Source organism: Petromyzon marinus, chromosome 22, assembly GCF_048934315.1.
Source record: "Petromyzon marinus isolate PM22_M1 ecotype Great Lakes invasive population chromosome 22, UKy_Petmar_22M1.pri1.0, whole genome shotgun sequence".
Taxonomy (NCBI): domain Eukaryota; kingdom Metazoa; phylum Chordata; class Hyperoartia; order Petromyzontiformes; family Petromyzontidae; genus Petromyzon; species Petromyzon marinus.
Window position 1 is genome coordinate 15,301,451 of NC_133688.1, and position 24,368 is coordinate 15,325,818.

Here is a 24,368-nt window from a genome sequence, read left to right on the forward strand (position 1 = left end):
ACTCCAATTCTTGAATCCGCGCTGATATGGGTTGATGCCTTTGTAAATCCGCCGACCCCTGCGGAGGTTCCAGTAATCCGCGAAAAACAATCTCTCCAACGCGGTGTGCCACCGATTAGAGGAGCAATTACATCGTTTTCATTATCGCAGATTGTGAGGTTACGATATTTCAAAGACCCATTTGGAGCATAGCTGCCATATGGGTCTATCTCAAATGATTGTTTTTTATTGTGGAGAGTAAATAATGCAAACAATCCTATACTACTCAACAGATCGAGTCAGCGCAGCGAGTCTGTGCTGATGCAAAACCAAATTTGTATATTTTTTATGCATTGCAACTTCCTTTTCTATCTGCCATGCGAAGAAGCAGATGGCCTCTTTGCAATGCGCAGCACTTTACTAAAATTATAATAAACAAAATAGCAATGAAGCTGTAAATTATAATGAATTATAATAATGCGGAAATGCCACTGACAGTCACGTGCGATCAAATGTGACACTGTTCCATCAAAAACCTGTTTAATACAGAATACAATGACCAGGAGTTCAGAAGGGCAGCACCATATGTTATTGGTAGATGTAATAAACCAATATATACAGAACTCGACCCATAAACTACTGAACTCAACTGAGATCCTGGCTTCAAATCCAAGCAGCTGCCTGTGACTAAACTGAGTTCTCAACTATATAAAGCGGATGGTCTCAGACCAGTCACCAATGACTGCACAAAAAAACAATCATTTTTAAATGCGGGTTTGCACTTAATATGACTAAATTATAGCTCTGAAAATTACAAAATCGATCTGAATGTCACGCAATTGGGAAAATGCTGCCCGATATTGTTTGTTGACCAGAGGCCAAGTTAAGGGATCTGGGAGGTGTCTGTGTAATATCCACTTCCACAGGGCGTTCTCAGATACGAAGGGTTGACACTGATCTGTAAGTGATCCGAATTACACATCTCATGATGTAACGCCAATAGCACATTTACGATAAAAATGGGGGGGGGGGGGAATTACTCAAATGTAACCATAAATCCTTCTAGTTCAGTGGTTCTTAATCTTTACTGCAGCCTGCACCCCTTTGGTTTTCAATCGTAAACAAATGTGTAATGTTAATTAATATATAGGGTTTGATTTAAAAAGTGGGTGGTTGTACTTACGTGCCAGTGCAGAATTTGTGTTTTCGGTGATTTACCTTCTAAAAAAATCTGGCCATGTCTCGTACCCCCCGAAAGGGCACCTCGCAACCCCAAGGGGTGCGGGCACCACCCCAGGTTAAGAACCACTGCTCTAGTGGGTTATAACTTTCAACATTTTGAGAAATACTGTAAGTCGAATCAATCGAATTTTTTTACATTAAGATTGTATCTATACCGTTCAAGCAAATCGGTTAATTTCCATCACGTAAATAGGAGCTAGTGACGGAAATGTTTTTTGTTGCTCAGATTGCAGGCACACCGCACTGATGACACTTTAAGTTCAGAACATATGGTTCAAGGCTGTTTGTGTGATTAGCGCACATTTAAGGTATGTGCGTGTGAGAGACACACAGAGGCCCAATTTTATTGCAGGAAACACCTGCCTGCTCTCATTAAAATGATGCCATATCCTCAACGACCCCTCTCTGAAAACAAACAAAAATATGTTTGCACCTTTTAGTATCTAAGTGCTCCGTGTGTTTGTATTTCCTTCCATTACAGGAATAAAATGTTTTAAGCATGGTAATCTCTTAAATAGTTTTGCCTTCAAGATAAAATGACTGTCCCAAACCACAGAAACAGGGAAAGAATTACAGTCATTCTCATGCTAGTAGATTTGTGTCTGTGTTGTCATTAATTATTCACACTTGACATTGCTAAATGTATAAGGCGTGTTCTTTAATTCCATGGTTTGGATGAGAACCATATAAAATTATTTTGGCTCAAGGTAAATTCGCCGACCCCCCCGTAGACAAGCATCTCTAAAATATATATATCACTGTAACTGCCATGTGAAACATTTTTTTTACAAAATTATCTCCAGAGATTAACAACTTTGAGCCTGAATAGTGCTTGGATGGGGTCACCACCATGCACGTTCGGTCGCTTTTTGGCTGCTGTGGGGCTACGGTGTGTGCATGAGAGGTCAGTGCGACACAAATACTTTGTTGTGCTGTACTCTGCTATGCCCCAACATCAATGCCCCCCTACCTTCACCGATGACCATCGTGGTGAACTACGGTCGAATAACCCAAAACACCCACGTGGCACCAGGAGAACCTCCCCCCAGTAGTGGATTGGCAAAGTGCTGTACGTGTACATATGTATGTAAAAATCTGTAAATATTTCTTGTCTATGTGGTTAGGTATTTATATTTATGTGTTTTGTGCAATACTCGTGCGCGCTGTGGTCTATGTAACCAAAATCGACTGCACTTAACTCAAACCTGGATTTTTCAGCCATAAATTTGGTGTTTCACAATTCTTATAATTTTCATTTCAATGCGGTCAATGTTTTTGTCAAAGCTATGGCGGCATGAGTTACGTCGGCACAAAAATGTGCTTGTCAAAAGGTACAATAAATGACTAGGACATTACGCTCAAGAAAGGTTATGGATACAAATCAAATTTTCCATGGCCAAACCAACAAAACTGGCCTCTGTACAGAGGATGTATGCAGTTTGAAGTAAACTACAAATCACATCACAATATTTCCGTACATGACCAAAGTGCATTAAAAACATCAGGATTGGCAGATTTTTTTCTATTTGATTCTGCAGTCCTACAGCAACAGCTCAGTGTTCTACATTAATAATGATGATGATGTTCAAACTTGTTCACAAAGGAAACGTAAAACACATTGATGTGTGCACAATTCATGAGGTGTGCCTTGAGGCCGCATCTTGCATGCTGCATCTTGTTATATATCTTGCAGTTGCTGCTGGGCCAGTTATTGCAGAACCTCACCACAGCATCTTACCATGCAACATAATAAAAAATAAACAAGTGAAACTTCAATTTGAAACGTAGAGTGGTAAAATGCGAATCAACGACATCAATGGTTTGCTGTAAAGTATTTATTCATGATTACTGAAAGCAACTTGCTATGCAAAGACTTAAAGTAACGACTGTATATAAAACAACAACAAAATACTGCACTTTAACGTTATTTTGAATATCAAACACTGGATTATTTCAGTATTGAATTACTGTTTTGCATTTTTAATTGCCTTCTTTTATTCTGACCAGTTGGGTGATTTCTGTACGACAACTGGATGACTGGCATTTGTTTTTGTTGTTGAAATGTACCCTTGCAGTTTTAAAATCTACTCCCAATGCAATCCATAGTTCAGACACGCTTTTCACAAACATTGTGCCAAATGTGAACACCCTCGAATTTTAGTCAATTACGTGCCCTCTAATATATACACCATATTCTGTACAGTAATTAAATCAAGAACAGGAGCTACAGCTTTTTATTCGGGGTTTCTTCAGTGCAATGTAATTGAGCTGGTGCCATCAATCTTGTCATTTTTTGGCAATCTCTGTGGGCTGAGCAAACAAAATTCACTCTTTACATGTCCACGCAGGAGCTAAAAACCCAGGCTCTTAAGGGGTCGTTAGCTCCCAAACCCAGGCACAGTATAATCCACCCACGAGTCACCCAACCAACCGCCTTTGTAGCTTGTAAATATTAGCCTGACTAAAGAACAAACAAGTCCATCCCACATTCATCAGTCATTGGTACTTAACTCCTGTAAACCTTTCGAAATGTACAGTTCATTTTAAACATTATCCAGGAGTCTCAAAGAAAAGTGTCACTGTATTTTTGTGATGTAATATTGTCAATTGACAGTTATGGAGATCCGGGGTCCACTTCAGGTGCGCTTAATTTGTACCAGACGGCCCGGGCAGGTTGTCCAGACATGATGACCTTCCACCGAGCCAGTATTTTTTCAGAGCTGTCCTTGCCAAACAAGATGCGCCCAACTTCAACCTTCTTTTTTCCACTGCTGGTCTGGATAACCTGGAATAACAGGTTTGTCTTTGCCAGCTGTTCAGATGAATAGCTGAAAGCCACAGATTCATTAAACTCGATACTACCATCTCTTTGTTTTTGCATTATTTTTTTGGTTTTGATATATTTTTCATTTTCCACAGAAACGGTCAGCTTTACAAATAGTCCTGAGAGAGGAAAAAAAACACAGATACAATGACTTCAAATTATAACTTAAGAACATTCTTGTTGTTAATGTGTTTGCCACATGGCCCATGGTAACTAGGCAGGTTAAACCAGGCCTCAGCTCTCTACAATGATCGGCAGTTATGTCAGTCATAGACTGATTTGTGGAATTACCAAACGCAAAACCATCCGGTACACTATAGCACTGTGTAATAGAGCTGGGATATCCCATTTATGTAATCAAGTACTGAACTCTACTGAGTATTTGTTTGCTTGGCAAATCGGACAACACTTAATTAGTTGGGAAATAGTCTCACCTCTGTTCGTAAGTGTGACAATGGATGAGAGTTCATGGGTGGCGCTTGTTAAAACCATTGGCATAACCACGCTAGGTTTGGCTACATAGGGTTTGCTGCCTTCGGGTGGCAGGATGTAAGAGCGGCTATCGTTTGTAATGGGACCCATGGAGTCAACTTCAAAAAGTATTCCCATTGTAATTATTCGTCAATTAGTCAACTAATCAATTACGGTACAGTATTTCAGACGGCTGAGCCAGAGGGAAGAACTGTTCTCTGTATAATTGAAAAATAGCACTTGGCATTTGATTGATAACGATGATGGCCATGTGTATGCCACTCTCAAAACTGAAAACCTACCTTGGGATCCATTTTGAATTGCGTTGATGTTCCGTGCTTGTAACACAGTGATCGTAAGCTTTTCAGCGTTTGGAAGGTAACCCAGCGATATTGACAACTCACCATGTTCCTTAAAGATACATTACAATGCAAAACACAAATGTTAAATTCATTATCATATTGTGTTGTATATGGAGCTTTGCATTGACAGACTTACCAGCTTGTGAATTGTCCACAAAGGCCAGCTCTAGGAAGTGTGGTTCACACATTCTGATAAACTGCACTGATGACCTTTTGCCTACAATGGTAGGTCGAATGTGCCGACTGGTCAAATAGATGATAATGTAGATGCTGACACGGCCCTGGCTTATTGTACATTTGAATGACTGTATTTCAAAAACATTTCAGGGTAAAACCAGCCGGCCATGGAGTCGTGTTCAACATGTTCACCAACATTTAGAACACAGAAGGTCGATTTAATCCGTGAATTTGCACTGGAATGTAGAACTTTATACAGCGGTGGCAGTCAAAAGGTGACAAATAAATGTGTTCACGTCAGGTTGAGACTTTTGTTTTCCTTTTGTGTGAACATTACCGTGTTAGAAACAATACGTGTTTCAATGTGTTAAAATAATAAAGGTGTTGTCAGCCTTTGGGCGTATCCACCAAAATATTTATCTGATGTGGCCAACCACACCCAAACAACATGTACTTGAGCCTTCCCTAAAAGGAAATGGATGATTAGCGTTCCATTGTGTCCCCATAAAGGTGTGTAACCTTTTGCTCAAGTTGAATGGCAATAAACGAAACCCTGTACACGATATCTACAGAAATCCATATCGAGTGTCTGTAAGACATCGCGGGCTCAGAGGATGTCGCAACCTTGCTACCATTGCTCAGCTACATGCACGGTTCAAGGTTCATTCAGCTGAGACTTGTTTGATCCCATGATAGTCACTTTAATTATTTAACCTGGAAAAACACCACAACCTCTTCATAATGCGTCTAAGTGGTTAAAAAAAATATGTGCACCGTATGAATAACGTGTACCACAGTATGAAAACTGAGTGCACGAAATGAAAATAAAAGTGAGCGCTCAACCAAGCGATCGATCACACCAGACTTCTCAGCGTGTGAGCATACCTCGTTCAGGCACGGCTTCATCTTCTTGAGGAAGTGCTGGGGAGCCTTCATGTCCAGCAGGAGGTCTCGCAAGGGCTGCTCGATTTTGCCAACGATGTTTTTCTTGGAGAATCTGTCGACGTCGAACAGCTTGATGAGCACGGTCCTCCGGTGCAGCTCCAGCAGGGGCACCGAGAAGAGGAAGCTCTCCATGAAGATGGGGTTCGGGGTGTTGTGATGGACTTGGCTCTGCAGCGACGAAACGTCCGGCAGTAGCGACACGGTGCAGATGAAGGAGGCTGGCTTCCCGAATTCTTTTGCTGGCAGATCCCGCATTTGGATGATCTGAACGGTCAGGATGTTCAGCTCCTCCTCATATAAAAGGCAGAAGTTGATGGAGCCCAGGGGACAAGATTCCTCAACATTTTCCAGGGGCTGATTGTGAAGGCAGAAGTGTAAGACGTGCAAATGAGCAAATGCTGTTACAAGCAAGCTTTTTATTTATAGCCCTTGTATACTGGATAGACTTTATATTTTACGTAATATATTACCCCAATAAATCTTCTTTGGTTCTTTCGGTAAAGTCACGTAGAATGAGAATAAAATAATAAATTAATAAAATAAAATAACACAATAAAATTCTCACGACGTTTCGGCCACAACACAAGTGGCCTTCATCAGGTGAAGGGACGAGACTGTCTGGAGGACAGCATTCTACGTGACTTTACCGAAAGAACCAAAGAAGATGAATCCTTGCAGTCACGAAAGCTTTAAATCGAAAAATATACCCCAATAAAGCCAGGAACATATATTGCTATATAATCAATGTGGCTGATTATTTGAATATGCAGTAATATATACGATACAGAGTTGTAGTTCTACATTTGAAAGTGGTTATTTAATTCAGTAGAGTACTCTGGCAATGTGTAAAGATGTCTGTAAATGTCTTTATATTTTAGTTTGAAAATCAAGATTGTAATAAAATAACTAAAAATAAAACAGCACAGCCCTTAGTCAATCCACTGCTGGATGGATGCCTCCCCATGCTATGTCGGTAGTAAAGGTTATTTGACTATACTTCACCACACTGATCAGTGCAGGTTTGAGAAGCGGAGGGCTGGAGGGACAATAACTGGATATCATTTGCCCCTGATGTCAACCGTGGCTCGTTATACAACTCACAAATAAAAGAGCAATCAAGGTATTTGTTAAAAAAACAATATGCACGATTGAGCAGACATGCCCAACAAGTAAACTGAACACATTGTTATTGTATGTGCACGTACTTGAACCTGTTTGTAAATGTCTACGTTGAATTGGCTTGGGTCCAGTGGGCTGTTTATAGATGGGCGGCGCGAGTTGATTAGCAGGTTGGTAGATCCATACTGAGAACCTGTTGAGACGCTCGCGATCAGTGGCAAACGCACGCAACAAAGCATTTCGGGAATGGGCAAATTATTTCCACTGGAATGGGAAACTAAATGTATTGCATTTATTCTAAGTAAATTTTGTAATTTGTCGAATTGTCTTAAAATTAAATATTCAATGCGATTGAGCATTGAGACGGTGCTCATTTCCTGTTTACAGCCTTGAGCCCAGTGGTGGAAATTTCACATTCCTATGGTGGGAGTGAGTCTCTCCATTAGGTAACCATTATGGACTTCCGCAAGGTGGTACTCATTTTGATCAACCCCAGAGAGATGATGGGCCGAGTCACTCCCAATCAGGATTTGAACTTGCAATCTTTAGAGTGTGAGCCGCTCTACCGCTGAGGCACCTGGGTGGATGCACGTGGCAAGGATGTGACTTTGTACACATTTGCAATGGTATAACGTCACGCAATGTGCTGAAAAAATATTTCTGAAACTTATTATTTCATAAATTGATCAAATTTGAACTGATTGTTCAAAATCATAACTGATTTATATGTCGATTAATCAGTAGCCATTCTAAAATGGTCATCTGCTCTCAAAACTCACTGCAGAGCAAGCCCAATGTGATAACGATGAAGATGATGTCATAATTCCCTTCAAACCTAAACTTTTGACACATAAAATGCATGTTTTTATCCCCATGTGCAGAAATTATGCAAGCATTTTTCGAGTCACATTCACTTTCATAAAGAAGCCAGTAAATCAACATTACCAAATTATTTCATCAGGTAATAGTTGCAGCTCGAGTGGCAATGCTCGTTGGCAATCATGGTGTGCCTTTTTTATATAAAAAAAAAACGTTCACCTAGAAAATCCCTCGAGATAGAAAATCTTGTTGACAAGGGCTGGTTTGAGGAGTGTCCCATGTGAATATTTTGATTGCAGATTTCACTCCACGCGAAGAATTTGAGTAAAAAAAAACCTGTATGTAGTCCCATCACTACGATGGGTTGTGACCAACCATAGCAACAACCCTGAACCATAGCAAGGGCAAAGTGGGGTGCTGAATCTTAACAGTTTGCTTTGGAAGTAGAACATTACCATCGTGCACGTGTTTTTAAACTAAGGGTGGAATCTGCCTTGGTCAGCATGGTGCTTTAAATGGTGCAGCACATAGTAATTATACCATCACAAGATGTCCTGTCGTGCCCTGAAGGTCGTAATGAACGTGAGAGACGTGCCGTTGGTGGTATTTATACGCAGTCGTTTTTTTTTTGTCAGAGCTGCTGTTGCACATCTGCTTTGGGGATGTTGTATGACAAGGAGGGACACACCCTTGGGGTTGTACAGGGATTGAGCACTCGCGTTGCCCAAAACTGTAGCTGACCTTTTTTTTCTGGAATGTCACACATCCAGTTTCACACTTCATATTGTGTCTCTGTGCTTGTCATTTTTTGCATTTCAAATAAGTGTTTCCTGCATTTGCAGTCGTATTCTAAACGTTTCTAAAATCCATTAGCAGTTGACCATTCAACCCATAAATCACAAAACAACTGCTGTATGAGCAGCATGAAGGGAACGGAATATTACAGTACATTGCTGTTCAGATTTGGCGCCACCAAAGTCGAAATGCATATTTCAGTACGTCAAAATAGTGAAGGCGAGGTCCTGGAAGCCATTGCAGAAGGGCTGACAAGGAGGGACACACCCTTGCAGAAGGGCTTCCACTGTAGCAAACTCTATAGATGGCAATTGGTCTACTCTTCCATGTTGACCTGGCGTGTTGGAAGAGGCATGTTATACCCACACTTTGCTCCACCACAGACAACATGTGTTGTACCCATTGATACTGCCGCGCGCGAGATGAAATGGGACCGGCGCCCTCTGGATTGCAAGTCCACAGTGCGATCACCTTGACGCCACGGCAGCTCCTAATTTGTGTAATTACCAAATACAAACAGGGCTTTGCAACGATCCGTAGGCTCGCTTAACAGAGGTTCAAAACCAATTCGAGGTGGTTTAATATCTTTTCAGACCCTCGCTCTAAAAAAAATGCATCGCTCTCGCAAGTGTGCGTGCACCTGTAACAATGAACGTTTTGGAAGCCAAATTGACACACTTTGTCATTCCACCGCTGGATGAAGGGCTCCCCTCGTCATAATGGCCACTGGATTTGTTTGACCAACGCTTCACCACGCTGGTCGGTGCAGATTGCACGAAGAATGTAAAGGTGGTAATAACCCAGGACCATTTCAGATCACTCGCCACTGATGTTAGTCGTGTCCAGGAATCGAACTCTGCTTACAAGTGTCAGCACAGTGCTGGAGAACTGCGCCACGGCCACCCTCCTCCCCCACTATGTGCACCTATCATAGTCAATTCATAAAGTAACTCAGTACAGCATCCGGGGGGGGGGGGCATAACGAAACACGAAACACTCCCGAAACATCACTTTAAATGAAGGCCATTCAACATCAACATTCTGTAAATATTTGCATGTATGAAAAATGCAAATAAACCCCCCCCCCCCTCCGCTATCTTACCGTCAGGAGATGAGTAGTACATCTGGCTCTGGAGTAGAGATGTATTGGTTTGCATCACATTAACCCGGGCCAAGGAGTCTCCAGCAGGCATGCTGAAGCGCCTTTCAAAGTCCTCTCTGCTGGGTCTGTTCAGGTAAACGGCGCTGCTGCTGCGACTGAGCTTCAGGTCCGGCTGGATGACTCTGATGCTGTTGCTGCCCTTTGGCTCCGGATTGCTCGTTCGCTCGAGACTCGTCCCGTCGTCGGACGATGTAAACCATCTCCTGAGGTCGCAGTAGAGGCACATGGCAGCCACTGTCACGCACGACACCGGGAATACCACCGCCACAACAATGAGCAACCCGTCTTGGGATGCCTCGGCAGAGGGAGGCATGCTGATAAGCGGCCACCTTTTACAATGGCGGGCAGGTGTATATTTTGATTGTTTGGGGGTCTTTATTTTGTGTGTGTGTGTGTGGCTAGGCTGAGAAGTATGTGGGCGTGTACCAGCTTCGTTGCCTCGGGGAATTTTCTTTTTTTTTAAGTTTGACTTAGCAGGTAATAGTAACACCTTGGAGTGACAAGCGAAAATGTGTGTTAGCAACGCAATACAAGTAAAAACAATTACAGTCTTTATATGTGAATTTAATTTAAAGGAAGAATTCGCTATGGTTATAAAGTACATTTGGGGTGTTGGTGGCTTTTTAACGCATTCATTAATACTGCTATGGTTTAATGGTCAGCAGACCGGACTTGAAAATCCAGAGGCCACCAGTTCGGTTCCGTCTCCTGGCATGGTAGTTTAAACAATTGTAGAGTTACTTAACCCACCGCGCTGGGCCCCCATAGCCGCGTCAACCGAGCATCATGAATGGGTAACAGCACAGTCGACCGTCAGTTCACGTGTGGTGGAGTACATTCTTGGAACGCCCAACCCATCCAAGACATCTGGCCATTGTGGCAGAGTGGGCCAAATGCCCTCTGGAAACTCTTGAGGTACCCTCTCTCTTCAGCTCCCTATCGTGTCATGCCCTTCCGACAGGAGCGAGTGGCCTGAAAGTAGGCAATTTGCAGGGCTTCATCTTCCCCGTATTTTTTGCGAATAGTCGTCGACACGTTCGACGAAGAAAACAGAAATGTTGTTAGAATATTAATACATCTGGTCAGGACAAACAAAACAAGTTGACTCAAAATTATATGTACTCTATACAAGTATACTGCACAGCAGTAGGGCGTATGTAGGTAACGCTCTTTTTGCGTAATGCAAATCCTGTATACAGAATATGAATACTTGCCTGGGTAGTTAAACTGCCCAGCTCTAAAACTCAAAACTGAACATTCTGTTGGAACATTTCCGAGGTTCATTACCCGAAGTTTGTTACCCGAGTGAAGCCGTTTCATTGACCTATACAGCAAATTTTCAAGGCTGACTTCGTGAATACTTGAATATAGTAAAACAAAGAAAAAGGTGCAGCCTCGTGATTACTTACTTATTGCACTGCTAATGCAATTGCCTCCGCTAGATAACCTCATTCGGGGGATATTTTGCCTACTCTTTCACCCTGGTCAGATGTCTTTGAAGAGGTGGGAGTACCCACACTTTCCCCCACCACACTCGACATGCCCATCGACTGATGTTTTGCTAGTCCAGTGCTAATCGTTGCACAATGGCATCATCATAGGAATACGGTAATTTAATATAATTTTGTTTGATCACTTAATTAAAATTATTATTAGCCTTGTTCTATCCACTGCTTGATGAATTCCTCTCCAGGTATTGCAGTTATTGATGTCTCGGCAGGTCTACATTATCTATCATTGACCCGCATGTCTTGTTCACCTTTCTTGGTAAAGGGGCTTACAAACCCAGACATAAGAATGTCATCATTTTTATTAAACGTTTGGCACTTTACCTTTTGAAAAGGTCAATGATGCTGAATAGAAAGAGCACCACTTGGTGGGCTAAATATACGAGTCTCATTTAAAGAGCATTCAGCGTGCTGAGGGCGGTCATCCATTCATTGTGCCTCTGTATTGTTCAGATTTGGTCGAGACATTACTTGTCACCAAAATTGTATAATTTACAGTTTCCTGGTGGACTGCGAACTCAAGATATTCCAATTGAGGATGCATCTGGGTTTCCTTTATTCAAGTCAAAGAACAGTTGGGAACTCTGTGTACATACACTCAGACCTTGGCCTCTTCTGCACGCTTCCGTCTATCTCACTCTGCCACCACGTGGCTTGTGTTGCACTCTGCAGGGATAATGCCAACCAGAAGACACGCGTAAAACTCATTACAGTATGTATGTAGAACATATTTTGCACCTTAAGTTGCCAACCGTGCTAATCGAAGGTGCGGACAACAAACTAAATACACACAAAACTGTTCTAAATAAATTAGTTTTCAATCTAGATTTAAAAGTGCATTGTTTCAGTGGCTTCGAAAGGAAGAGCGTTCCAGACGGTCACAGAAGCGCATCTGAAAGCGCGCGATGCAGTCACCGTCTTTGCGCGATGGCTCGCCAAAAGTCGCTGCGAGGATGACCGGAGTTTTCTTGATGGTTTAGCGAGGTATTGTGGTTGATTTTGGGCAAGCATTTTGTGTGTAATGAGTTCGTTCGGCGACTGGAAGCCAATGCAGTTCAGCAAACACTGCAAGGATAACGTCGAATCGTGCAGTAAAAATGATGTGACATTGTGTTGACTTTTTTACCCATCTGTACCAATGTACATTGTTACTGGCAACAGTCTAGGAGAGTAAATGTAATTTCTCCATTCCTGTGATGCCACAAATGACATACACCACTGTGAACACCCCGTGTTAATTTCGCTCATGCTGACCCAACTGTAAACCATTTGGCTCGTCTCTCTTCACATTGGTACAACGTGTACCACACTTTGATCTATTTTTTGTACCTGTTGGGTTAGGCCAAATATTTTACTTTGAGATATTAAATTACAGTATTAAGCATAGAGTCAGTCACATGATTGGCACTGTATTCCTCGACTTTAATATTAAGATAATCTAAGGTGTAAAAAAATGTTTTGTAAGTTGTGTATGTATTTTTTGCATTTTGTCTAAACATCCAAAATGCGCCCATTCTGTCGAATCTGGGAAGTTAAGCAGCGTGAATAAAAACTGCATGCGTGACATTCTCCAAAATAATGTTGTTATTATTACCATACTCATGAATGAAGATGGAGTAAAAACTCAAAATCTCACAAAGCATATAAGATAATGCATGCTCGGGGTTATGCTGCGAGATGTAAAGGAGAACACGGATTCGAGTACATATGCAGGTTAAGGACAATTTTCACTATTAAGAAAAGTACGTGGGCTTGAGTAGCGCACGTCATAAAAATGGATGGTGGCTGGTGGACAAGAATAACATGTATGGGAAATGCCCAGGAAGACAACCACCAGATGGAGTGGTGAGATTGGCTCGTGTGTAGGTGTCGGTTGACTTGTTGCATCGTGGCACCACAAGAGATGACAATTTCTCGGGGAGGGCTTCATCCAGCAGTGGATTATGGCTGATGAAAGTGATAACTACACTGCCTGATATTACTCCACGAGCTGTCGTGGAGTGTCTACTCGTGATGAGGAAAAGTACATCGCCATCATCTTCACATACTTTACATTTTCATCTTAATCCAGCTTTCTCTGTAGTTTCACATTGTCTGTCTTTATATTTTCCAGTAGGGGGTGGCAGATGAGTGTTTTACATGACCGTCCGTCAATTATATTTTCAAAAAATTGTTGTTTCTCCAGCTTTGCTGCTGTTAACTTTTATTCAGACGTCTTGTATGTCAATGTCATATGAAAATGAATGAACATTTCCATCCCTTTGATCTAACCACTACTGGGTGATAGGAACTCCCAATGGCACATTGGTCCACATTGGTCCATTGTGAGCGAGTGAAGGACTGGTTTAGGTATCGCTGGCCACGAATGTTTGCCGTGGCCAGGAATCAAACTTGGGTTTCTGGATCTATAGTGGTGTAGTGTGCTAATCACCTAAACCCAATGTCATATTAAATATGATTCAATAGAGTGATTGCAATTGTAATGAGGCATTATACACAGCATTTTTTTATGAATTGAACTGTTATTCTTACTGCTGTCTTACACATTTTAATCAAAGGAAAATGTATCTATTTTCAACAGGAGAAATGTCCTTTTACAGTCTACTACACTATATGATATATGCAGTTTGCTTTTTTACAATTTGATTGCAAGCCTTTTACAACTGTTACACTGGTAACGGTACACTTTTTATGACTGAGTGGTGCAATAAAACGGATGTAATTCATGAACAGCGCAAAGTGTACATACTCTTTGGTTCTTTCGGTAAAGTCACGTAGGTAGAAGAAATAAAAGGGCTATTATTTTTTCGACCTACGTGACTTATCAAAAGAACCAAAGATTATGGATTTCTGCAGTCACGAAAGCTTCAAATAAAGATTAAAGTGTACGTGTTTTTTAAAAAATAAAGACATACATATTTAACCAATTGTTTACCATGTGTCGGTTATTATAGAGCACCAAGTAAGAACACATAAAAAATTATTTCTTAAAAATTGAGTGCAATAAGTTGCCAGGAATGTCCCCTTCTTCGCAAGTAATATAGATGTCCAAATAGAAACCCCAGGCTCGCCCAATGATCAGAGACACTGGGCTGGATGACCCCAGATTTAATAGACTTGGCAGTAGAATACCCGCAGTGAAATGTTAAGAATTTTCCAGTGTGAAGTTCTGCGAGCTCGTGAAAAATAAAAAGATTGACTGGTGTCTCTTTGTGAAATTAAAACATATATATTTGCACAGAATGCCAGTTTACTCTATACCTTTCTTTAATTCCAGATTAACCACACCGTGGAGAACGGTCAGGTTATATCGGGTCATTTAGTACTATGACGCACTTTCGTGTTTACAATGAAATACAGCCAACTCTGCTTTAGTGATTAAAAAAAAATGTTTTCACTACTGAACACCAACACATATGCATGTGCCTCACTTGCACTAGAAATGTATACATGCGGTGTATAAATCTCAAATAGAGCATTACACAGATGAGCAGCGTTAAGCAAGCAGACGTCTTTCGCACCGTACGTAGCCAACCGTGCTCATCGGAGGCGCGGGGGAGGGACAGCAAGCTAAACTGCTTTTTTGTGTTTAGTTTGTTGCGCGAAAGAAGTTCAACATACATACAGACTGTTATTTAGCATCTACACTAAGGTCAACAAGATGTTTGCAATGAAGTGCAGGCTGCCTTGTTAACTGTGCCCTGGTCTCCCATATCACTGACCTCTGTATCATTTTGGTTCAGGGTGTCCCCTGGGGGATCTCCAAGTGAACTTCTCCATTGGTGGCTGCAGTCACAGGTGGAGGGAACTGTCAGCTTAATCGCAAGCGTGTTGTTTGTTAGCAATCTAATTCAAATGAATTGAACTCTTGTTGTAAAATTTTTGCTAATTTTCAATTTTGCTGAGATAGCCAAACATTAACGTGTCTCTATGCTTTGAAAATATTGGGCATATCTCAGTGCTTACTTTAAGATCCTAAAACAGTGGCTAAAATTCAACTATGCTATGGTAGGCCTGAAAGGTAATTTGAGGGCAAACGTTGTCAGCAATCTTCATGGGCAGCACACTTACTGTGAGCAACTATGGCAACATGGTATGTCAGTGGCATAGGTTGATGGAGTTATGTCAAAACAAAAATCTAAAATGGTGCGGCAATTGTTGCCGGTGAAGAATACCAGTGACTGATTTCCAAAAAATCCTATCGTGCACAGCTGTTTCCAAACTTTGTGTACCTGCTGACCATTTGTCAACGATTAATATTTTTTCGTCGCAGAACGCCATGCAGCAATATAATATTTTTTTAAGCTGAAGTATGTTAAATCGTAGTATCTGCGACACTTCCACGGCCCACTTCCCATGGCCTTGCAGACCCACATTGGTCTGCAAGGCCACAGGTTTGGAACCACTGTCCAAGTTGTACCATGGCCCTCCGGTCATTCTATTGCTTTTGAGATTTGTTTTCACTAAATGTGTATATTAATTCAAACAGGACAGGGCCCATTAAACTCACGTGCCTTAGCATCTGCATCATTGAGAATGTGTTTACGGATACGTGGTGCTCGCTTCTTAGCACTGAGTACAGTAGCTGTTTACATGGGCATAACACTTGGCAAGATGCCTGGTTGCTGTGAAATACGCGGCATCAGATGTGCTCTGGCAAACGTCTGTGGTAAAACATCTCTGTATCTCACGATGCGCGAGACAGAAAGGTCAAGCGACATGTTTAAAGGTCGCTCGATTGCACCAAATTACGCTATCGTGACACCAAGACACACGTGTATATATCCACTTAGGTACAATGATTTTGTTTGTAAGTGCATTGCACAGTATGACTGTAGACACTTGGAAACCAATAATGTTAAGACAAATTTAAAACTCGATGTGTATGTGTATTGTACAATACGACTTAGTCACACTAGTTTTTCATGCAGCCGTTGATTTAACTTTTAATTTACCTTCATGTTTTAATTAACAGCATACAACAAATGTTTTTTTTTAAGTTAATCATGTGACTGTCCTAAATATTTCATTTGGAACATCAAAAGGAGTCTCAATTGATACATACCACAGCATCTTAGCCATTCTTTACATTCATTCAATATTGAATGGAAAGGGAAATGTTTTTTTCCTTTACTCTAAGCAGTCTCACACTGTGAAATAATATTAAAACTCTGCTGTGACCTCAGTTGTGAAATCCTTGACTTATGATGTAATCCGGGAGTGCTGAATATATTTGTTCTGCATGACTGACTGGCAAGTTTTCATTCTAATAAAGAGGTGCCATTGCCATCCTTCAAGTATTTTGTGCCACTTCTATAACATTGAAAGAGTTTCTAGTGAATTTGAGAATCGTCGGTGGCGTAGATATTATCGCACTTGTGAAGGCATGGTTGAAAATTCACCGCACAGAAGTCTTAATTTTTTTCAGGAAAAGGATCCATGAAATTACATTGCTAGTGTGAACACCGCAATTCCTTCGAAATGTTGAGACTCCTCTGGAATGCTCATAGGTGTTTAGGGTTGTGCAATTGAGCGAGGATGTTTGTCATTTGCACGTACATGTCTGCCGTTATAGGATAGGAGAGGATTGCTCATGATGCTTCTAATGAGCAACCTTGCGTTTCTGTTTGCAGCTACTCAGGAAGATGAACCTTATAATTGCACGCATTTGCTCAAAACAGTTTGAACATTCTTAATTTGAAGCTTTCGTGACTGCAGGAATCCATACTCTTTGGTTCTTTCGGTAATGTCACGTAGGTAGAAAAATAATAGATCACGACATTTCGATCGCAACACCAGCAATCGTCATCAGGTGGGACAACCACAGCAAGAAAAACAACCACAGCAAGAAAAACTGCTGTGGTTGTCCCACCTGATGACGATTGCTTGTGTTGCGGTCGAAACGTAGTGATCTGTTTTTTTTTCTATCTACGTGACTTTACCGAAAGAACCAAAGAGTTTGAACATTATTTTTATGAAAAAAATTATCACTATAAATGTGCCCGATCTCGTTAGATCTTGGAAGTTATACAAAGTTTAGCCTGGTTCGGACTTCGAATAGCCAGTTTTGTAGACTTGGGTTGCGAGGTGAACAGGTGATAGTCGTCCATCGATACCCTGTACTGAAATCTGGCAGTGTAAAGCTTTGAGGATTGCCCCCTCATGTGCATGGAGAGGTTTTTTTTTCAGGTATTCTGGTTTCCTCCAATATTAATATTATTTCTGTATATTATTAGTTACAATATAGAATGGATTTTTTCTAAATGGGATATAACCCTGGATCGGAATTTCTTTTGTTTTTTTTATCAGTTGAGTTCAACAGAACTCGAATATAAAATATTTCACTATTCTGCTCTAGTTTTATCTTAATGACTACTTGTAACCCATTACAAATACTGTAATGGGTTACTATCTTATCTGAGTGAAAACCACACATTAAACTTAGCTGGACAGTCCAAGCATTGTAATTAAACCGAGTGATTATGGACTTTTCCAAAGGGCACGTAAGAAGCATATAGAGATGCAATGTGCTGGCTATTGCTGCAAAAGACCACGAAAGAAAGACAGGCGCCACGTTCATTTGTCTTGATTCGTCGTGAAAGAGCCATGGTGTAAATCTTTTGGCATCTGGAGGCTGAGAGTGTGGCAGGGTAGCACTGGCTCTAAGCACTGGCTCTAAGCACTGGGCTCTAAGCACTGGCTCTAAGCACTGGGCTCTAAACACAGGCTCTAAGCATTGCTCTAAGCACTGGCTCTAAGCATTGCTCTAAGCACTGGCTCTAAGCACTGGCTCTAAGCACTGGCTCTAAGCACTGGCTCTAAGCACTGGCTCTAAGCACTGGCTCTAAGCATTGCTCTAAGCGCTGGCTCTAAGCACTGGCTCTAAGCACTGGCTCTAAGCACTGGCTCTAAGCATTGCTCTAAGCACTGGCTCTAAGCACTGGCTCTAAGCACTGGCTCTAAGCACTGGCTCTAAGCACTGGGCTCTAAGCACTGAGCTCTAAGCACTGAGCTCTAAGCATTGGCTCTAAGCACTGGCTCTAAGCACTGGGCTCTAAGCACTGGCTCTAAGCACTGGCTCTAAGCATTGCTCTAAGCACTGGCTCTATGCACTGGCTCTAAGCATTGCTCTAAGCATTGCTCTAAGCATTGCTCTAAGCACTGGCTCTAAGCATTGCTCTAAGCATTGCTCCAAGCACTGGCTCTAAGCACTGGCTCTAAGCACTGGCTCTAAGCACTGGCTCTAAGCATTGCTCTAAGCACTGGCTCTAAGCACTGGCTCTAAGCACTGGCTCTAAGCATTGCTCTAAGCACTGGCTCTAAGCACTGGCTCTAAGCACTGGCTCTAAGCATTGCTCTAAGCACTGGCTCTAAGCACTGGCTCTTAGCATTGGCTCTAAGCACTGGGCTCTAAGCACTGGCTCTAAGCACTGGCTCTAAGCATTGCTCTAAGCACAGGCTCTAAGCACAGGCTCTAAGCATTGCTCTAAGCATTGCTCTAAGCACTGGCTCTAAGCACTGGCTCTAAGCACTGGCTCTAAGCATTGCTCTAAGCACTGGCTCTAAGCGCTGGCTCTAAGCACTGGCTCTAAGCACTGGCTCTAAGCACAGGCTCTAAGCACAGGCTCTAAGCACTGGCTCTAAGCACAGGCTCTAAGCACTGGCTCTAAGCACAGGCTCTAAGCACTGGCTCTAAGCACTGGCTCTAAGCACTGGCTCTAAGCACTGCTCTAAGCATTGGCTCTATGCTCAAATTCTGTGTTGACTTTGGCTGTGCCACCGAAGCATTGTGCACAGGTGATGGAGGAGCCACAATTCCCCAAAACGTCATATTTTAAATGATAATGAGCCAATAAATAATTAAGCATTACACAATGAGCAAAAGTGTTGAAGGTGTAGCCCTGAAATGTCTTGCTCACGCCACTGCTGGTGGGAGGGCCTCCATTAGACAGAGCTCTGGAGAGCCTCCATTGGAGGGTCATGGATGAGACAGGAGTAGCCACACTCTACCCCACCACACGCAACCTACTGATCAACTGTGCTGAACCTATTTATACTATAATATATATTTTTTATTTTACCAGGAAGCGACCTGCCCACAAATGATAGCTCAACGAAGTGGTTTACCATCTGGAAATGTATAGCAATCCACGTGACCACGGGGAGATCACGCAAACTCCAAGTATACATGCATCAGGGTCGGGATGGAACCCACGACCTCCTGTATATGAGTCGGGGTAATTAACATCTCGCCACCGTAAAATAAATCCTAGTTTAAAAATTAATAGTACTGATCTAAATATATTTTACAGCATTAATCCTTTACCTATCGACTCTGCTAAGACCAGGGGTTACTGTGTGAAGCTGATAACCTGGAAATAATAAATAGGTCTTTAGTAAAAAAACCTTTTCTAATCTTGCATGTCATATATTTCCAAATACCATGAGCTGACCTTTTGGGGTAAGATATCTGTTAGCCAATGTTCCTGTAAAGCACACACGTTAAAGGTGCAGTCAGTCTCTGTTCAAATAAGAAGTACTTTCGCATTGTTAACAATCTCTTTCCGTCAGATACATGAGACGTCAAAGGAACACACGACTCAAACGGTAAAAAAAAAATCAAGTCAGCTGCTGGTCATAATGACACACCAGTTCTCATAATCACAATTCAGCAGATCAAAGAAACAAGATAGCATTGAAGAAAGGATAACAGCACTGCTATTGTAACAAAAAAAGACGCATAACTATGGCTGGAACCTGAAGGTAATTTTTTTTTCAAACAGAATGAGCTAACGTCTGTATTTTTATAGCAGCTAACGTAACGTCAAGAATTGAGACAAAAAAACAAACACTTATTGGCAATCTAACAGTCTCGTTAAGATGTAACCCATCAGGTATTAAATATTTGAAAACACTTTTTCTTTTGTACAGACATTGTAAATATGTAATACCATCCTCTGCTTCTGTCATTTAACAGATCCCCTGTGGAACTCTGCGGCACCCCCGAAGAGGACCCTCCGTTTCCTCCGGTCTCGTTCCGTTCTTCTTCTTTCTACTGCTGCTTAATATATTCCCTTATTTTATTAAATTATTCCGTCTCATTTATGGCCCTCTACACATATTTTAATGGCATGGTTGTCTCTTTTAGGCAACCGCTGCCTCTTCTCATAACATAGCCACAATTAGCTCAGCTCTCGATTGCTTTATTCCGTTCAGGAGACTCTTTTCCTTGAGCAATTCTTCCAGCACTGACTCATTTCTCCTCCTTGCCACCCAGGGAATGTGGAGTATGCGCCTGTGGCATGGCATGTCGACAGATTCCATCATTTCCTCATCTGCTTTCTTCATTGAACAGAATTCACGTTCATACAATGCAATCGGGAAGACCATTATACGTATAATTCAGAATTTGTATTAGTTTGTTGATGCCTTGTTTTTCCAGATGAATATCATATGTGTGAAGTAATTCCTTGCTATAGCTAATGTCCCCTTATTATCTCTCGTGCAGCCTTTATTGGTGTTAATCTCACACCATACATAATTCAAACCTCTTCCCTTATTCAATGGTTTCACTTGCTACAGTAATCGTTGTGTGTCCTGCTCTCTTTGTCACAACGAGGAGCAGTCCAAGTGGAATGCTGTTGCCTTTGACCATCTAAAATATTTACCTCTCTGCTCCCAGAATTCTCAGATAGCAATTCGATGGTCGTGTGCACGCTGCAAGTCTTGAGATTCGATTCGCATTCGCCTGCTCTTCGTGTCGTGTCGCCATCCCATGTGTTGAACGTGCAATGTTGTGGTAGACACTGCCCGAGCTCAATTCCCAACCATGGCTAACGTTAGCCGCAGCGGCAATGTACGTACTCTATGCATGTTGAACTTCTTTCACACCCGTACGTAGCCGACCATCCTAATTGGAGGTGCTGGGGAAGGGCACAGAAAGTAAGTGATACCTTAACGTGTCCTGGGTCTCCTCTTCAGCATCCCGTGCCGGCCAGCGTGTTGAGGCGTTGGCCAAACAACTCCCATGGGCAATAAGGCATAGGGAGGTATTCATCCAACATCTGGCAGTGGATTAACAAAAGGCTGTAAATTATATTATAATAATAATTATTGTTGTTGTTAAGTAGGTGATGTATACATTTTTTTTGGAGATCGTACGTCATTTAGTGACATCAGTTCACATTCCAAGAGCAATTTTCCATCTGCTTCAGACAAGTCCATCACCGAGTACAGCTATTAAGACATTTCTGCATGCACACAGGAGCTCATGCATGTCGCCTCTAACTACTATTACGCATTCGGTAAGTTTTGCTATGCTTTCACAATTTAGCAATTAACATGCCTTCAGCATTGTTTTTCTTTCCAAAACAGACATCTCGGGCAACTTATGTGCTTTGGCCTTTGATGTGTACCAGGGAAGTTCATAATGTTCTCAGAATGAGATATTTAAAAGTACAAGTTACGTGATTGTTCTTAAATGTATGTAAACATTATACTACTGGAAAGATACAGGGCTTATCAACACACCTAGTATAACGTTGATGTAGTTTTAAAGATAAAACCATTGTAATTATCTTTTATATCATGTGTAGCGGTGGCACAAAGGTGCAGTGGTTAGAGAACTGCGCTTGAACCCAGTGACAGGAGTTTGATTCCTGGCTGTGGCCAACATTCGTAGCAAGTCAATCAATCAATCTTCAGTTTGCGTACCAATATGGCCCTCGATAATTAAGTAGGCATCGGTGCACATTACAGCGGAACGGGGACGGTACAGGGGTCATAGAGCAACAGGAATGAGAAAAGCAACCCATCACGACCTCAGCGGCTAATATAACTGACTGAGCAAAGTAAATAAAGTTCATCCGTGCACAACGAATCGCATAAGAAAGGAAAGTAGTAAATTAAAAAAGTCAAATTAATGACAAGTAAGAGACAGCTTTAATTGAAAATGTTTGGATGTTTTAGATACGTAAAATGAGAACAAAATAATAAATTTTATTATTTTATTCTAATTCTACGTGACTTTACCGAAAGAACCAAAGAAGATGAATCCTTGCAGTCACGAAAGCTTTAAATCGAAATGTTTTAGATAGACAATTCTTCATAGGTGCGCCTTGCAGAGGCCAAGGGAATTGAGAGACACCCGGCGCGTTTTGGATGTCCGGTTGCAGTCAGGAGGTGCGTGGTGTTCCATAGTTGTGGGGCTGCGTTCGAGAAGGTTCCATCTCTCCCCCCCCACCCCCCCTCCAGCGTCGCGTGAAAAAATTCTAGGGCTGGGAGAGTCTCGCCGTTCCCATGTAACGGAGTGTTCCCGTAGAACGGAGTGTTAAGTGATGTCTGAGCTGATCCAGGGCTCTGACTTCACCAACCCAGACTGGACAGCATGGTGAGAGATGGCGAGACAACACCTAGGGGACTTATCGAGTGTGGGGAAGCGTCCGTTCAAAGTAGATTGACAAAGGGCCCCAAACCATGTACATATATACATTATGTGGTGGAATGATTCACCACCCCTCTAGCGGTATGATGCAAGATGCCTGGTCATGATTTGGTCCATATGTAGTGGCTGTAGAGGTGACTTGAACTCATTATATGCAATATATATTTCAAAAATATTGATTCTTGCATCGTAGTTTTAGTCTATGTATTGTGAGCTTAAGAAACAATACGAATCAATGATAGTATATACTGTATATGTTTGCTCTTCTTTTCCCAATAGCAGTATATAGTTACTCTAATTCCTTAACATCAATGTGCTCAATGAAATATACGTAAAAAAATGTGCGGATGTTTCACAAAAATTATGAAGTTGTTTGACACATTGCGTTTAAAGTTTGATCGTTTAACAAAGCGACCTAAATAAAAAAAACATGATACAGTGATGGTGTGAGAGATTGCCCATCTGCCAACTATATTCCGGAACGTGCATTTCGCCGCATGATAATGTTACTGTTCAGACAGCGAGGACATCCCAGGGTCCTTCAAGGGCTCCTGTCAGATATTATTTTTTGGCCTTTCACCCCCCCCCCCCCGCCAATGTATTCAAATTATACTATCATCATCACATCCTGAGATGAGGAATCCAACTTGAAATATCAGAGAACGGCATGCCCCATGTACTCGAGAATGGTTGTGGGATAGATTTTTTTGTAGGGCTTCTCCCAAATAATCCTTCCAACTGTAATTTCCATCCTTTGCACGACAAGCCTCGGTTGCACGTTCCCGTACACTCTGCTATGAGACTGTGTTTGTCGAATCACAGTCACCAAACCGTATTCTCTTTCCTCCCAAAGTTGGAATTTTGTCAAATGTAACTGCATAACCAAATTTCTTACGATATACATATTTAAACGTAGAGTCCATAGCAACTGGGCCGAGACCATTAACTTGCTGCGGGCGAGACCCCCACTTTAATAACGGGTGGCTAACATCTAGGATTAGAACCCAGGCTGTCAGCAGCGTTGGCTCGGCGTTTCAGACCTCTGCGCCACTCGGGGCCACTTTACTGCTGTCGGTTCGAGCGCGACAGCCGCGGAGAAACTTGGCCGCGACGCTGACTGCACCCGAGCTGTTTCCACAGATAGCGGTGCACCGACCACCGCCTTCAGTGGAGCGTGGGTGTCATTCATCCTGAACTGGCCGAGGAGCTAATGTTATTAGCATGCTTCGAATGAATAAAGGCAGTATTTTTCCATTACATTACCTAATGTATTTACCCATTCTGCAGCAGCTGAAAAGGTAATTAAAGGCTCCAAAAGAAGAATAAGCCTGGAGTGCCAGGAAAATGTGCCAAAGGAGAAGAGAGAGAGAAATACCCCATTCATGACACAATGGAACGTCACTCAGTAATAGCAACAATGTGGCACTTATGTATTTTCTTATTTGACCTTTAATAACGTATTCATCTATAATGTGTTTATATAATGTGTATAACCAGGCCCTATAGAGACTACACTGTAATA

The 24,368-nt window shown here is 41.9% G+C and overlaps 1 protein-coding gene across 1 annotated transcript; it reads right to left on the minus strand.

Moving 5' to 3' along the window:
- Positions 1–3,038: 3,038 nt before the first annotated feature.
- Positions 3,039–10,303, minus strand: LOC116944945 (synaptotagmin-2-like). Its single transcript, XM_032958921.2, has 5 exons — positions 9,836–10,303; positions 7,206–7,312; positions 5,941–6,354; positions 4,819–4,927; positions 3,039–4,164 (listed from the first exon to the last, which is right to left on the minus strand). Exons 1-5 carry the CDS (start codon positions 10,206–10,208, stop codon positions 3,836–3,838), a joined length of 1,332 nt encoding a protein of 443 aa, XP_032814812.1. The 5' UTR covers positions 10,209–10,303; the 3' UTR covers positions 3,039–3,835.
- Positions 10,304–24,368: the final 14,065 nt, after the last annotated feature.

Coding starts and splice junctions, on each gene's coding strand:
- LOC116944945 (XM_032958921.2), bottom strand. CDS start 10,208: ATGCCTCCCTCTGCCGAGGCATCCCAAGACGGGTTGCTCATTGTTGTG. Junction 4,928..5,940: donor TGAAGCCGTGCCTGAACGAG/GTATGCTCACAC, acceptor TGTATCTTTAAG/GAACATGGTGAGTTGTCAAT. Junction 4,165..4,818: donor AATTCAAAATGGATCCCAAG/GTAGGTTTTCAG, acceptor TTCCTCTCTCAG/GACTATTTGTAAAGCTGACC.